General features: G+C 44.1%; 1 protein-coding gene across 1 annotated transcript in view; it reads right to left on the bottom strand.

The window, feature by feature from the left end:
- The window catches only part of CFAP77 (cilia and flagella associated protein 77), a 35,003-nt gene that overhangs the window by 17,483 nt on the left and 261 nt on the right, over positions 1–17,259 (bottom strand). Inside the window, exons 2-3 of the mRNA XM_032233225.1 lie at positions 11,776–11,875; positions 9,439–9,667 (exon numbers count right to left, since the gene is read on the bottom strand). Coding sequence (XP_032089116.1) covers positions 9,439–9,667; positions 11,776–11,875 — 329 coding nt within the window. The remainder of the gene's footprint in view (positions 1–9,438; positions 9,668–11,775; positions 11,876–17,259) is intronic.

Below are 17,259 nucleotides of genomic sequence, written 5' to 3'. Positions count from 1 at the left end.
TGTCTGTCTGTCTGTATCTATCTATCTATCTATCCATCCATCCACCCACTCTATCTATCTATCTATCTATCTATCTATCTATCTATCTATCTATCTATCTATCTATCCATCCATCCACCCACCCACTCTATCTATCTATCTATCTATCTATCTATCTATCTATCTATCTATCTATCTATCTATCTATCTATCTATCTATCTATCTTTTATTGATTCTTTCTTCTCTCCATCCATCCTAGTTATTTATCATTTAACTGTCTGTCTGTGTGTATCCATCCATCCATCCATCCACCCACCCACCCAACCACCCTACCTTCCTACCTACCAATCTATCTGTCTGTCTATCTTTTATGGATTTTCTTTTCTCCATCCATCCATCCATCCACCCACCCACCATCCCAACCACCTCGTTTGGGAGGCCCTTGGAAGAGAAGAAATGCCCACAGACCCCCTTCTCATTAGACCCTCTAAAAATGTATTTCTGCACGCTTTCAAGAACCGTTCCCTTTCACCAGGCACCTCTTCCTCCCTCCTTTTGCATTTTTAATAAACTCCTCTGCTAAATAATTTTCAAGAGGCAGCAAGTCTTTAGCCGAGGAACTTAAAAACCCTCTTCCCCCTGGTTATAGCAGCAAAGAAGTTAAGCTGAGCTTTCTGGAAATCTTCCTGCTTTCTCTTTCTCTCTCTCTTTATAATGAGCTTCCCTTCACTGCCATATAAGTTGTTTTTGTAAAAAAAATAAAAATCCATAATGAACTATTAACAGTATTTTAAAATCAAAATTGCAGGAGTTCGAAATGAATGACAAAGTCATGTGTGTGTGTGTGTGTGTGTGTGTGTGTGTGTGTGTGTGTTAGGAAGAAGCCAGCTTCTCTCGCTCTCTCCTCTCTCCACCTCTCTCCTTTTCTCTCTAAAAATGGAATCCGAGATGAAAAGGAACAATCGTTATAATTTGCAAAATAGAAGGCTGACACTTTTTGGGGGTGTACACATGTTCGTTCCTGACAGGTGTGATTCGCTTTTGGGGCGAAACAGATCTCTATGGGGAATTAGAACACAGCTTCCCACTGACGGGCCCTTCACAGCCTTGCAGCTCATTAAAAACTTTTTTTCCCCCGCCCTAATTTTAATTTTAGTTTCTTGAACGGGGGATGAAATTTCCCAAGGAACATCGGCGTCTTCCAAGGGGGCTTCGGAACACCGGGGGGGTTGAAAGGGGTTTCAAGGGGAAAGCCTTGGGTGTGACAAACCAGATTTTAGTTAACGCCTCCCCGTGCGCAGGCGGGCAAAATAATTGGTCATCAGTGGGTATTAATTTGAAAGAATAGCCAGAGGGTGTTATTTCTTCTTCTTCTTCTTCTCTTTCTTAAAATTCCTGGGAAATTTTGTGACAGCAGAGAAAGTACTCAGCTGCCGAGGATGGATGTTGAGGCTTCCTTCACAAGAGACAGCGGTTTTGTTAAAATTAAAACCTCGGCGGGAGAGGGGAACGGTGCAGGAGCACATTGAACTGGGAACAAATGCAGCATCAGAGCACTCGGGAGCAAGGTTGTCTCAGCTGCCTCTGAGAAACTTTCGCGGCGGGGAAACTTACAAAGCGCATCTTTTTTTTCACACCTGACAGTTGATGCCTGAGTTGATGGCATAGGGTGGGTTTCCTGGCCCAGCGTAGAGATAACCAAGAGGAAGCGAATCCTGGCGAAGGGGAATTAAGAGGTGGCAGCGATGGGAAACTAAGTGTGGCCAGAATGAACTTTATTGATGTTGGGAAATTGCCACTTGAGGCTGGAAAGAGGGAGTTAAGCAGGGAACTAGTCTCCAGTCTGTGCGTGGCCACAAAAGGCAATAAACCTGATTCCCCCTAAGATCCATTATCTGGTTCTCCCCAGGACAAGTGAAAACTAATAAGCTCAAGTGGAGGCTCTTCACAGACAACAACATTATACGTAGGAGCCGTGGTGGCTCAGTGGTTAGAGTGCAGTATTGCAGGCTACTTCTGTTGCCTGCCGGCTGACTGCAATTTGGCAGTTCAAATCCCACCAGGCTCAAAGTTGACTCTGCCTTCCATCCTTCCGAGTTGGGTAAAATGAGGACCCAGATTGTTGGGGGGCAAAAGGCTGACTTTGTAAACCACTTAGAGAGGGCTGTAAAAGCACTGTAAAGCAGTATATAAGTCTAAGTGCTATTGCTCTTCTTTCCTTCTTTCTCTCCTTCCCTTTTCTCCTTCCATCCTTCCTATGGTGGTGAAGGGGCTAGACTGCAGTATTGCAGGCTGACTCTGCCCACTGTCAGGTGTTCGATCTTGACCGGCTCAAGATTGACTCAGCCTTCCATCCTTCCGAGGTAGATAAAATGAGGACCTAAATTGTTGGGGGCAAGATGCTGATTCTGTAAACCGCTTAGAGAGGGCTATAAAGCACTGTGAAGCGGTATATAAATCTAAGGGCTATTGTTACATGTGGAGAGATGCAAACTCCAGCCCATCTGCTGGTTGGTCGGCTACTACCACAAATATGACTTATTTGGGGTCAATGACAAAACCAAGAAGTGGCTTCATCCTGGCAGTCTAAAGTTTGGCCTTTTTCTTTTTCTCCTTTTGTTTTTTTTCTTCTACTCTTTGTCTGTTTTTCCTTCTCTTCTAATGGTCTTGAAGCTAAAGTGTATGAGTGAGGGAAAACGTGTTAAAGACAGATCCGACCTAAAAATAAGGAGGAAATTTTTGAGAGAGAGAGACAGACAGAGAGAGAGACAGAGAGAGAGAGACAGAGAGAGAGACGGAGAGAGAGACAGAGAGAGAGAGAGAGAAGAAAGAAAGAGAAAGAGAGACAGAAAGAGAGAGAGAAAGCAAGAGAGAGACAGAAAGACAGAGAGAGAAACAAAGAGAAAGAGAGACAGAGAGCGAGAGAGAGAGAGAAGAAAGAAACAGAGAGAGGGAGAGAGAAAGAGAAAGAGAGTAGAGAGAGAGGGAAAGAGAGAGAAAGCTAGAGAGTGACAGAGAGAAAGAGAAAGACAGAGAGAAAGAGAAAGAGAAAAAGAGAGAGAGAAAGAGAAAGAGAGAAAGAAAGAGAGGGAGGGAGGGAGAGAGAGAGAGAAAGAAAGAGAGGAAGAGAGAGAGAGAGAAGAATTAATCAGTGGAACAGAAGTCGCCTCCGGAAGTTGTGGATGCTCCATCCCAGGCAATTTTTCAGGAAGAGCCTGGACAGCATTTGACTTGATTAGTTCAAGGTCTCAAGCTTGAACAGGGGGTTGGACTAGAACAGTGGCCCCAAACTGGTGGTCCGTGAGAAAATGTTGGTGGTCTGCGGAAAAATTATTTGCCTTTTTTAGATTGCACTAAATCAAACTACGGCCCCTGGGACGGATACATGCAATGAACGCTTGTGTTGCTGCAGAGAGTCTCCCCCTTTGGGGTCTTTTCGTGAGGGTTGGAGGGGGGCAGAAATTCTGACTTGGGGCCTGCTTCAGCCTCCTGGTGGGGGGCTTTGGGCGAAGGCTGGAGGGAAGAGCCGCTGGTGGCAAAGAGCCGGAGGGCCTCGTTCCAGTGGGACTGCATCAGGGCCTGGAACTGGCCGACTATCTCAGCCCGCTGAGCCTCCAGGCGCCGGCACCTGGCCTTGCACTCCCGCAGGTCTTCCCTCTGCTTGGAAAGCCCATGCTCCTAGTCCTCAGTGAGGCGCTTCTGCTGAGCCTCCTTCTCGGTCAGATCCCATTTGAACTGAGCTGTTTTGCCAACTCTTTCTCCTGGTGGCTGCTTAGCTCCAGCAACTGCTTCCTGTTGGGGGCCCTTAAGGAGCCTGGGCGGGCAGGCGAGGAGGGGCTGGGAGGGGAGGGGCAAGTAGAGGCCAATGAGGCATCCCTCGACATGAGTGACAAGTTAGCCACGCCCACCCAGCCACATGACCACCTAGCCACGCCCATCCCGTTGGTGGTTAGGCAGATCCCATCAGTGGTCTGCGGGATTTAAAATTATGAATTTAGTGGTCCCTGTGGTCCGAAAGTTTGGGGACCCCTGGACTAGATGACCTCCAAGGTCCATTCCAGCTCTGTCTTCTCCTCCTCTTTTCTTCTCCACCCTCTTCCTTCTCTTCCCGCAGATTATTTCACTGGCAATGATATAAAACTATCCCACAACAGCCCTGGAATTGATTTTTTTTTTGTCGCTCGTCACATTCCCAAGATCACACTCCCGACTTTAACGGCAAAAATAAGCAGCTTTGCTGACTTGTGGAAAAAGCAATTTGTCACTTCTTAACAAGAAGAGAAAAGTGGAGCCTCCCACTGGGGCAGCTGTGTCTGTAACACACCAGGAAGCCCTCAGAAGGATCACACCTGTGCAAGAGTGGACGTCACACATCACATCAGCCTCTCTGAGGTCCGGTGCGAGGGCCACAGGCTGCCACATTGTGTGCCGTTGTGTCGTTGTGCTCCTGATTGGGGGCAACTGAGGAAGTGGGGTTGGTAAGAGAGGAAATAGATCCACTCCTTAGAACATAGAATAACACGCTTGGAAGGGACCTTGGAGGTCTTCTAGTCCAGCCCCCTGCTCAAGGGGCTGCCCCAAAGAAGAGGGAGGCAAGCTATTCTCCAAAGCACCTGAGGGCAGGACAAGAAGCAATGGATGGAAACTAATCAAGGAGAGAAGCAACCTGGAATTAAGGAGAAACTTCCTAACAGTGAGGACAAGAGAGAGAGAAAGAGGGAGGGAAAGAGGGATTGAGGGAGAGAGAGAGAGAGGGAGGGAAAGAAAGAGGGAGGGAGTGTGGGGGAGAGAGAAAGATGGAGGGAGGGTGGGAGAGAGGGATTGAGGGAGAGAGAGAGAGAGGGAGGGAAAGAAAGAGGGAGGGAGGGAGAAAGGGATTGAGGGAGAGAGAGAGGGAGAGAAAGAGGGAGAGAAGAGGGAGGGAGGGAGGCAGAGAGAGAGAGTATGCAGGCCACTTCAACCATCTCAAAAGCTAATCAATGGAAGCCATGTGCTGAACATGGAAGCCCTCTTTCTCACAGAGGCCTGTTGGGGTGTTTCCCCCCCCCCACCTCTTCTTTAGAAACACATGGCTGCCTGTTTGCAAACGCAGTGGCCAGCCGGGAGAAAGGAGCTTGGGTTGCAAAAAATCTGGGTTTCGCGCCAGGCAACCCTTGCCAAGATCACAAACCGGTGCTCAGCGCTGCTGCGCCACTGACTGGAGGGAGCCCCTTGGGGTCCGCGGAAAAACTTACCTCTTCCTTGTTAGTGCTGACCTTGGTAGGGGCCGTTGGCGGCTGATGAATAGGCTACGATCCCCCCCCCTCCCCACAATCAGACTCCAGGGAGCAGCCATATTCTCTGCTATCGTCCCATCTGTGTCTCCCTCGCCCCTCCCGGCTTTCATCCCTGGCCATAAATCTCTGTCCAAAACTTAAGGGGAAAAGAAGGAAGGGAGGGGAGGAGGAGGAGGTGAACAATGTCATTTTTACGAGACCTCGTGACAAAAGAAATCAGAAGCAAAGCCAAAAAGGAAGGGGGGTTGCAGGTTGGGGTGAGAGGGAGAACTGCAGAGAAAGCGGTGAATGGGCCCGTGGGAGGAATGCCCCGTCTTTGAAAAACCTGGCTATATCCAAGTCAAAAAGGAAGATAACTTGATGGAGGAGTTAGCAAAACCCAAATAACAGAATTGGAAGGGACCGTGGAGGTCTTCTAGTCCAACCCCCTGCTCAGGCAGGAAATCCTATATCATGGCAGACAGATAGTTGTCCAATCTCTTCTTAAAAACCTCCTCCAGTGATGGAGCACCCACAGTTTCTGGAGATAAGTCATTCCACTGGTTAATTGTTCTCACTGTCAGGAAGTTTCTCCTTAGTTCTAGGTTGCTTCTCTCCTTGATTAGTTTCAACCCATGGCTTCTTCTCCTGCCCTCAGGTGCTGTGGAGAATAGCTTGACTCCCCCTTCTTTGTGGCAGCCCTTCAAATATTGTAAGACTGCTATCCTGTCTCCCCTAGTCCTTCATTTCATTAAACTGGACATGCCCAGTTCCTGCAACCTGTTCATCAATAGAACTGGAAGGGCCCTTGGAGGTCTTCTAGTCCAACCCACTGCTCAAGCAGGAGTCCCTATACCATTTTCAGACAAGGGCTGTCTAGTCATTTAAAAACTTCCAGTGATGGGAGCACCCACAACTTCTGGAGGCAAGCTGTTCCACTCGTTAATTGTGCTCGCATCTTTACAATTAATATTGTTTTATTTGTTTCCTAGTTCGATTTGATTGCTTATTAGTAACCTATGACTATCACTAAGTGTAGTTTCTTTTTATTCTTGATGAATGTGTTCTATTTTATTCTCCTTATGTACACTGAGAGCATAGGCACCAAAGACAAATTCCTTGTGTGTCCAATCACACCTTGGCCAATAAAGAATTCTATTCTATTCTATTCTATTCTATTCTATTCTATTCTATTCTACTCTACCCTACCCTACCTTACCCTACCTTACCCTACCCTACTCTACTCTAGTCTTCATTCCATTATTCTGTTCTGTTCTGTTCTATTCTATTCTTCATTCCATTATTCTATTCTATTCTACTCTACTCTACCCTACCTTACCCTACCCTACTCTACTCTAGTCTTCATTCCATTATTCTATTCTATTGTATTCTATTCTACTCTAGTCTACCCTACTCTATTCTATTCTTCATTGCATTATTCTGTTCTGTCCTGCTCTGCTCTGTTCTATTCTATTCTTCATTCCATTATTCTATTCTATTCTACTCTACTCTAATCTAGTCTACCTGCTCTACTCTATTCTATTCTTCATTCCATTATTCTGTTCTGTTCTGTTCTGCTCTGCTGTCTTCTGTTCTATTCTTCATTCCAGTATTCTATTCTATTCTATTCTATTCTATTCTATTCTATTCCATTCCATTCCATTCCATTCCATTCTATTCTCACACTTAGGAGGTTTCTCCTTAATTCTAGGCTTGATCAGTTTCCACCCGTTGCTTCTTGTCCTGCCCTCGGGTGCTTTGGAGAATAGCTTGACTCCCTCTTCTTTGGGGCAGCCCCTGAGATATTGGAAGACTTCTATCATGTCACCCCTAGTCCTTCTTTTCAATAAACTAGAGAGACCCAGTTCCCGCAACCGTTCTTCATTCATTTTAGCCTCCAGTCCCCTAATCATCTTTGTTGCTCTTCTCTGCCCTCTTTCTAGAGTCTCCAAATCTCTTTGTAGCTGGGATTTTTAGCAGGCCCTACACAGCATTGGGGGACCAGCTCCTAAATTTACCAATCCAGAATAAGGGGTTAAACCCCTTCCCCCGCTCCCTCCTCCTTCTCGGTTTTTTTTTCCCCTTTTAACCCAAAGTGGCCGTAATAATCCAATAATTAGCTTTGATCTACACACCCTGATTTTTTTTTAAAGTGGGGGAATAAACGCCTGCAGTCCAGGCGACCTAAAAGGCAACAATTAAAGAAGATTGGAAACGGATTCTAATAACTGGAAAATGAATAGCTCCCCTCCTTTTTCTGCCCCTCCCCAGATGTTGGGCAAAAAAAATATATCTTTGCCATTTTTCCGGGTTGGGATGGATGTCCCGTGTTATTTATTAATATGAAAACAAGGATGGGGATAGGCGACTCTTGGGTGTTTTTTCCTGGGCAGTCACTTAACCTCCGTTTATGAAGAAATAAAGCGAATTTGGAGCTGGTGGTGGGCAGCTTGTTGGGAGAGAGACCCATTTCCCCCCCCACCCATCTTAAAAGCTCTTTGTTTGCCATCTCGACCGGCAATCCTTGTCATAGCCATGATGGCTAGTTGTAATCAAGATAAAGCTTTATGGCCAGGGGTTTCGGGCGGCTAAACAGCCGCCCCAATGCCTCATTTTCATATGGCTGCAATTAATGTTAATGCCTGCGATGAAAATGGTCATTAAAGACCATTTTAAAATCCATCCCATTTGCATATGCAAATCGGTGCCATTTGCTGGCGGGTTGCCTCTTTAATCACCCTCCCCCCCGCCCGCAAATAGCTCTTCCCTCTTACCTTTCCGTACTTTTTTATTTAAACAAGGGAAATAAAATCTTTAGTACCAATTAGCTTTTTAAAATGAAATCTATCACCGAGCACTTTTACCAGGAGCCAGGAATTTTCCACAGTGGAAAAGAGGCTGCTTGCTGGGTGAAATAATCAACGTTATCTATATATCTATATATCTATCTATCTATCTATCTATCTATCTATCTATCTATCTATCTATCATCTATCTATCTATCTATCTATCTATCTATCTATCTATCTATCTATCATCTACCTACATACCTACCTACCTACCTACCGACCTATCTATCTATCTATCTATCTATCTATCTATCTATCTATCTATCTATCTATCTATCTATCTATCATCTACCTACCTACCTACCTACCTACCTTCCTATCTATCTATCTATCTATCTATCTATCTATCTATCTATCTATCTATCTATCTATCATTTACCTATCTTTCTATCTACTAATCACCCATCCATCCATCCATCCATCCATCCATATCTGTCTGTCTGTCTGTCTCTACCTCTACTTCTCTCTATATCTCTCTATATCTCTAGATCTGTGTATCTACCTCTCTATTTACTATCTATCTATCTATCTATCTATCTATCATCTATCATCTATCTATCATCTATCTATATATCTAGAATAGAATAGAATAGAATAGAATAACAGAATTGGGACCTTGGAGGTCTTCTAGTACAACTCCCTGCTTAGGCAAGAAACCCTACACCACTTCAGACAAATGGATATCTAATCTTTACTTTAAAACGTCCAGTGTTGGAGCATTCACAACTTCTGGAGGCAAGTTGTTCCACTGATTAATTGTTCTCACTCTCAGAAAATTTCTCCTTCTTTCTAGGTTGCTTCTCTCCTTGATTAGTTTCCACCCATTGCTTCTTGTTCTACACTCAGGTGCCTTGGAGAATCGCTTGACTCCCTCTTCTTTGTGGCAACCCCTGAGATATTGGAAGACTGCTATCATGTCTCCCCTAGTCCTTCTTTTCATTAAAGTAGACATACCCAGTTCCTGCAATCATTCCTCATATGTTTTATCCTTCAGCCTCCTAGTTAACTCACTGTTGGCTCACCTTTGCAGGTGCGCTTGGTAGCAGGCTCCGCCCACCTGCCCGGACGTCATCATGTCCCCTATTAATGCTGTCCGTGTGCGCGGGAGGTCCTGCAGGTGGAGCGAGAGTGTGTGTGCGTGTTTGCGAACCAGTAGCGAAGGTCAGTAGATTTCACCCCTGGTTCTAAGTCGAGGACTTCCTGGTCCCTGGGAAGCTCAGCCTACCCAACCAGAGGTTCCCTGTGACCCCAACAGAGAGTAAGACTCCATAAATAAAAACGGATTTCAACAAAGACGGTTGGGTTTAGATCTGCAACCCCAAAACCCTTGGGTGGGAACCCCTCTGCCTCTCACCGTGCTGGTCTTCCGTAGGTCATATCTGCAGGGACTTTGGGGGGTGTCCTCTTGAACCGGCGCTCGTCCTCTATGTTGACGTGGAAATCCTTCATCTTGCGGTAGAGGTTCTGCTCGTGGGCCGTGACGTAGCCGTCCTTCACCGCATGGACGTTGGTGGTCATGTAGTCACGGGGCTTCTCCTTCTCCAAGATAATTCTGGGCTTCAGGACGTGCCAGTGGCAAATGGCTGGGGAAAGGAGGAGGAGGAGGAGTTAAGGAGAGCGCGGACGTTAAAAGATGAAATGAGAAATTAGAGAACAGGAAGATAAACAATATTTTTTTATTGAAAATTTTAAAAAACAAACTTTTACAAATAATTTACTTCCCTCCCTCCATCCTCCAACCCCAAACCCCCCCCCCAACCTTCCCCCCACCGACTTCCCAGAAACCAATACAAGGTATAAAAGAGCCGAGGTGGCGCAGTGGTTAGGGTGCAGCACTGCAGGCCACTTTAGCTGACTGTGATCTGCAGTTCAGCGGTTCAAATCTCACCGGCTGAAGGTCAACTCAGCCTTCCATCTTTCCGAGGTGGGTCAAATGAGGACCCGGACTGTGGGGGCAAGTTGCTGACTCAATTTGCTTCAAAAAATTTGTAAACTGCTTAGAGAGGGCTGAAAGCCCTATGAAGCGGTATATAAGTCTAATAAATAAATAAATAAATAATAAATAAATAAATCTTTAACAAAAACATGCCTAAATAAACTTAAAAGAAAAAAAAACTTGATACCATCTTTCACTTGAGCTTTAACTCCTCCTTGCTAGGCTAACTCTAAACAATTTATATCCTTCCTAAATTCTTTAATCGTACATAAGCTATCTGAAATTTCTTAGTCCCATATTTATTTTGAATATAATCTATCCATCTTTTCCAGGCCAATTTATATCTCTCATTTGAATGGTCCTTAAGATATGCAGATATTTTAGCCATCTCAGCTAGGTTTGTTACTTTCAATATTATAAGATACGGGATCTATTTTATCCGTGGTTAGGTTAAAAAAAAACATGGAAATGTTTTTTGTTTTTATTTTAGATGTTAGAGAATGTTATAAATGCAAGAATAATAGAATGATACAGAATATAACATAAAGATATGGATAGATTCAAGATGATGTAATGGATTGTTATTATAATATAAATGAATGCAATACCTAGAATATCTCGTTCAAAGCGAAGGAATAATAGGGATAGTCAAATAAACGAGGTACAACAATAATAATGTGTACAAATATATTTGATTTGATAATATGTGATTTCATATAAATCATTAAGTGAGGACTGTGGAAAGGATGCACAAAAACCTTGTCACCAATCGACACACCGTATGTGATGGAAGATGGCTTTAGGTTTTAGGTTTTGTTTGTCTGCGTCTGTCTAAAAATAAGAACTTTCTTTTTTTTAAAAAAAAAGAAACTTTCTGGAGTTTGAAGATGGGTGAGAAACACACCACAACGCTTCTCCAGCTGCTGGCGGTGGAAGGGGCTTCTTCTTTCTCATGCCAAGATCTATACGTGATCAGCGTTATCAATCTGCTCACCAGAGGTGGGTTCCTACCAGTTCGCACCTATTCGGTAGAACCGGTTTGTCAAATCTACAAACCGGTTAGAAGAGGTTCCACCAGTGGACCCGGAAAGCAGGCCACACCTACAGAAGAGGTTCCAACCCTTTTTGAAACCCACCACTGCCCCCCCCCCACACACAGACTGACACAGAGAAAGAGAGAGAGAGAAAGAAAGAAAGGAAGAAATAAATAAAGAAAAAAGAAAAAAGGAAGAAAAAGAGTGAGAGAGAGATGAAAGAAAAAAAGAATAAAGGGACAGAGAGACAAAAGGAAGGAAAGAGAGAGAGAGAGAGAGAGAGAGAGAGAGAGAGAACACATGGCCGGCAAGCCACTCCCACCAGGTCACATGGCCAGCAAGCCACTCCCACAAAGGAGGCCACACCCACAGAGTAGGTTCGAAAAATTTTTGAAACCCACCACTGACACACACACACACACACACACACACAGACTGACACAGAGAGAGAGAGAGAGAGAGAGAAAGGAAGAAATAAATAAAGAAAAAAGAAAAAAGAAAGAAAAAGAGTGAGAGAGAGATGAAAGAAAAAAAGAAAAAAGGGACAGAGAGACAAAAGGAAGGAGAGAGAGAGAGAGAGAGAGAGAGAGAGAGAGAGAGAGAACACATGGCCAGCAAGCCACTCCCACCAGGTCACATGGCCGGCAAGCCACTCCCACAAAGGAGGCCACACCCACAGAATAGGTTCCAAAATTTTTTGAAACCCACCACTGCCGCTCACCTTCCGGAACGCCTCCATCCATTCCGTGCAAATACAAGCCGTAGTTGAAATCATAACCAGGAAGAGTGTAGTTGCTTCTACGGGGCTTCCCAAGTTCGGTCTGCAAACGAGAAACGCAAATTCGTCAAGAGGGTTGTCCATCAACGTGTATCTTTGGCAGGCCTCTCCCCCATCAACCGCTAGGATTGCACAGGTAGTCCTCGGTTTACGCTCAGAAATTCCATCACTAAGCGAAGCAGTCGTGAAGTGAGACCTGCCCAGTTTACGACTTTTTTTTCTTTTTGGCCAGGGTAGTTAAACAAATGGATTTATTTGCAGATGCTAAGTGAGTGGCTTGTTTGCAGAACAGATTTTAATCAACACAAGCTATTGTATAGAACAGAACAGAATAGAATAGAAACAGTAGAATAATAGAAAATGGAATAGAATAGAATAGCAATTAGAATAGAGTGGAGTAGAGTAGAATAGAATAGAATAGAATAGAATAGCAAGAATAGAATAGAGTAGAATAGAATAGTGATTAGAGTAGAATAGAATAGAATAGAATAGCAATTAGAATAGAGTAAAATAGAATAGAATAGTGATTAGAATAGAATAGAATAGAATATCAATTAGAATAGAGTAGAATAGAATAGAATAGCAATTAGAATAGAGTGGAGTAGAGTAGAATAGAATAGAATAGAGTAGAATAGAGTAGAGTAGAATAGCAATTAGCGTAGAGTAGAATAGAATAGAATAGCAATTAGAATAGAGTAGAATAGAATAGAATAGAATAGAATAGTGATTAGAGTAGAATAGCAATTAGAATATAGAATAGAATAGAATAGTGATTAGAGTAGAATAGCAATTAGAATAGAATAGCAATTAGAATAGAGTAGAATAGCAATTAGAGTAGAGTAGAATAGAATAGCAATTAGAATAGAGTATAGAATAGAATAGAATAGAATAGCGATTAGAGTAGAATAGAATAGAATAGAATAGAATAGAATAGAATAGAATAGAATAGAATAGCAATTAGAATAGAGTGGAGTAGAATAGAATAGAATAGAATAGAATAACGGGATGGCTAGAACAGAAGAGGAGAGGAGAAGAGAAGAACAAATCTTATTTCATTTTTCAACAAAGTGACCAAATTAGTGGATCAGCAAAATGCATAGGGTTTCTTGCCTGAGCAGGGGGTTGGACTAGAAGACCTCCGAGGTCCCTTCCAACTCTGTTATTCATCTTCTACAGCCACTCAGATAACAACTGTGGGGAAAAGGGTTGTCTGGGGCCCGACTCACTTAACAACCACGTCGCTTAGCAACAGGATCCCAATTGTGGCCGTAATTCAAGGACTCCCTTTACTCACCGCTTCGCACAACTGGTACACAACTGCACCAAACTTCTTTAAAACTTTTGATTTTCCGTGGCTTAAAAAAAGGGGGGGATTTGATCCAGTCCCTTTCCTGGCGTCTAATTTGGAAACCCACCGAGAGATTTTTAGCCCTATCTGATACACAGAGTAGTGAGGGGGTTTTTTTCTTTCTTTTTTTTTCAAATATACTTTTTTATTTTCCATTTTAATAACATAGAATCATATGTATACTATTACATAGCCAATATCCTATTGTATTAAGTAGTAATTACACCAGTTCCTCTTGTCATCAACGCCCAGAAAGATAAAAACCCATTATTAGCTCTTCTGCTCTCCATACACCTCTTTCTTCTGCCTCTCTCCTACCTCCTTTCTTCCCTCCAACATCCTTTCCTATTCTATTTCCCCTTCCTTTCTCCTTCTCCTTTCTCTTCATTCCACTCCTCCTTATCCTCCTCATCTTCCCCCCATACCCTCTCTCTTATCCCTCTCTTCCTAACTTTCTTCTCTCCTCTGTTTCCCACTCTTCCTCTCATTGGTGACTGGAGGGTTTTTTTTTCTTAACAACCTGTGGGTGGGCTTGACTTGAAAATTGGGGGGGGAAACCCCCCCCCCCAACATTTTAAGCATTTTTGGCCGGAGGGATTTGCAGCCTGCTTAGGGGGGAAGGAGGAGGAGAAGCAGCGAAAAGCAATTTCCCCATTGTGCGTTGACCCCACTCCGAGCTTAGAAAGATGCGGGGGATTCCCACCCGCACTGCTGGCCATCCCAACCTCACTTCTCCTCCTCCTCCTCCACCATTTCTGACAAAAAAGAGACAGACACTTTCAAAGCTTTGCAGCTAATCTCGACCTGGCTTCACCATGGAGACTTCGGACAAGACAAAAAGGACAATCGAGGGGAATCAATGAATCCCACAGACACCACAACAACAACCTGCCCCCCGGGTGGGGACACACCTCGGGGGAAAGAAAGGGAGTTAATTTGAAAACTAAATAAAAGCGGGTGGGTGGTGGCTGGCTGTCGTGTCTCTTCAAGCTTCATTAAAGCCATTCATTCAACGCTGGACATATTTGTCTTGGCCAGCCAATTTTCTTCTTGTTCAACCGTTGATCTTTCTCCTGACTTGGCCCATCCGTCAAAGGGATGTTGGAAGAAGCACAGGGGATTTGTCAAGACACAACCTCCTTCTGTGTTCTGTGGCTGCCCTTCTGGGTGGATTCTTCCTAGTCAAGCAGGGGGTTGGACTATAGGGCCTCCCAAGGTCCCTTCCAACTCTTCTTCTTCTTCATCATCATCATCAAGCTTCGTCCTTGATGACTTAGCTTTGGATCCATCATTCACTCTTTCAATGGTTGAATATCAATGGTGAATCTCTCTCTCTCTCTCTCTCTCTCTCTCTCTCTCTCTCTCTCTGTCTGTCTGTCTGTCTCTGTCTCTCTCTCTCTCTCTGTTTCTCTCTGTCTGTCTCTCTGTCTCTCTCTGTCTCTCTGTCTCTCTGTCTGTCTGTCTCTGTCTGTCTGTCTGTTTCTGTCTCTCTCTCTCTCTCTCTGTCTGTCTCTCTGTCTGTCTCTCTCTCTCTCTGTCTGTCTGTTTCTGTCTCTCTGTCTCTCTCTCTCTCTCTGTCTGTCCCCCCCTCTCTCTGTCTGTTTCTGTCTGTCTGTCTCTGTCTGTTTCTGTCTGTCTCTCTCTCTCTGTCTGTCCCCCCCTCTCTCTGTCTGTGTCTGTCTGTCTGTCTCTGTCTGTTTCTGTCTGTCTCTCTCTCTCTGTCGCTGTCTGTCTGTCTGTCTGTCTCTCTCTGTCTCTGTCTCTTTCTCTCTGTCTCTCTCTGTCTCTCTCTCTCTCTCTGTCTCTCTGTCTGTCTGTCTGTCTGTCTCTCTCTCTCTGCCTGAATCAAGTTGGAAGGTTTTTTCCCCTCTTCTCCCCAGACATAAAAATCTAAAGCACAATTTGGGGGTGGGGAAACCCCAAATCCTGATCAAATGACACCCACTTTGGTTGGTTTTTTTAATTTGTTTTTAATTTCACCCTAAAAAACAGATGGCATATCCCATCCTCCTGCACTCATTCAACATAGGATTTCCCACTCCCTGGGTAGAAACTAGCATTCTTCCTGCCCTCCACGGCTGTCCTCAAGAGTGGATAACTTCATTAAACGTCATTAAATCTCATTAAGATGCTATTTCACCGGCCTTATTTCCCACCTCATTGTTCTAATTAAAACCAACTCTATTTTTCCAAGATGCCCCATATGGATTATTTCCTTCCTTCCTTCCTTCCTTCCTTCCTTCCTTCCTTCCTTCCTCCCTCCCTCCCTCCTTCCTTCTTTCCTTTTTCCTTCCTTCTTTTCTTTCCATTCTTCCTTCAGGGGCCCTCCCCATTACAAGGATCGTTCCCTGATTTATGGCTCCTGGTGATCAGAGCACTTCCAGGGATGTCCTGCTCCCCTCCAACCGTTCCCTCCCTCCGACATATCCCCCCCACCCCACCCCAACCACAGATTGATCTCCAGCTTCTCATTTGCATTTACATGATCTCGCTGCGCAGCTTAAAGAGATGGAGAGATTTATTTGCTACTTAGCGTGATGTTTGATTACATTCAGGGAAGGTTGGGTCTCGGCGACAATACACCGGGGATTGGGGGGGATATGGGTGGGGCCCCGTTCGGTTGAGTGAACCCCAGGGGACCAGGAATGCCACCTATTTTACAAAGCACCCAGGCCCAGACAAGGTAGGTAGGTGGGTAGATGGATGGATGGATGGATGGATAAATAAATAGATACAGTAGGTTGGTAGATAGGCAAGTAGGTGGGTGGGTGGGTGGGTGGGTGGATGGATGGATGGGTGGGTGGGTGGATGGATGGATGGATGGATGGATGGATGGATGGATGGATAGATAGATAGATAGATAGACAGACAGACAAACAAGATAGATAAAATAGATCGATAGAGAGAGAGAGAGAGATAAGATACATAGATAAGAGATAGATATATAGATATATAGATATATAGATAAGATAAAATATAGATAGATAGGTAAATAGATAAGATACAGATAGATAGATAGATAAGATATAGATAGATAGATAGATAGATAGATAGATAGATAGATAGATAGATAGATAGATAGATAGATAGGGATGGGCAGATAAATGATAGATAGATGATAGATAGATAGATAGATAGATAGATAGATAGATAGATAGAGATAGAGATAGAGATAGATAGATAGATAGATAGATAGATAGATAGATAGAGATAGATAGATGATAGATAGATGATAGATAGATGATAGATAGATAGATAGATAGATAGATAGATAGATAGATAGATAGATAGATAGATACAGTAGGTAGGTGGGTGGGTGGATGGATAGATAAATAGATTAAGTAGGTAGGTGGGTGGGTGGGTGGATGGATGGATAGATAAATAGATAGATTAGGTAGGTAGGTATGTAGGTAGATGTATATATATGTATGGATAAATAAATAGATACAGTAGATAGGTAGAGAGGTAAGTAGGTGGGTGGGTAGGTGGGTGGATGGATGGATGGATGGATGGATGGATGGATGGATTGGAATGGAATGGATGGATAGATAGATAGAGACAGTCGGTAGGTGGATGGGTGGGTGGGTTGATGTATAAATAGATAGATAAATCAATAGATTAAGTAGGTAGGTGGATGGATGGATGGATGGATGGATACGGTGGGTGGGTGGCTGGCTGGATGAAAGATGGTATGAGGGGGATGCTATAAGCAAGTGTCTTTCCTTGAAGAGAGTAACGAGAGAGAAACAGAGAGAGGGAATGAAAGAAAGAAAGAGAAAAGAAAGAAAAGAATTCCAAAGGGCTTTGGAAAAACAATAATAAGCCTCTTCCAGGGAACTCTTCCTCAACCTCACCCACTCTTGGAAGACAAGAGAATCACAGCCTGTTTGGTGTCTGTTGGCGGCTCCACCAGACTGAACCAGCCTCTGGAAGCACCAAGTGATGCTTTGGGGGAAAAGGGATGGTGGGAATCCAGGCTGTGATTATTGAAGGGGGTGGGGGGAAAGTGGGGGTGGGGGGGAAGGAAGGGGAAAAAAAGAACAGCAGGCTTTTCTAATGAATGACAAGCTACTGAGTGG

This window comes from Thamnophis elegans, chromosome 16 (assembly GCF_009769535.1).
Source record: "Thamnophis elegans isolate rThaEle1 chromosome 16, rThaEle1.pri, whole genome shotgun sequence".
Lineage (NCBI taxonomy): Eukaryota > Metazoa > Chordata > Lepidosauria > Squamata > Colubridae > Thamnophis > Thamnophis elegans.
This window is presented reverse-complemented; position numbering and strand designations above follow the sequence as displayed.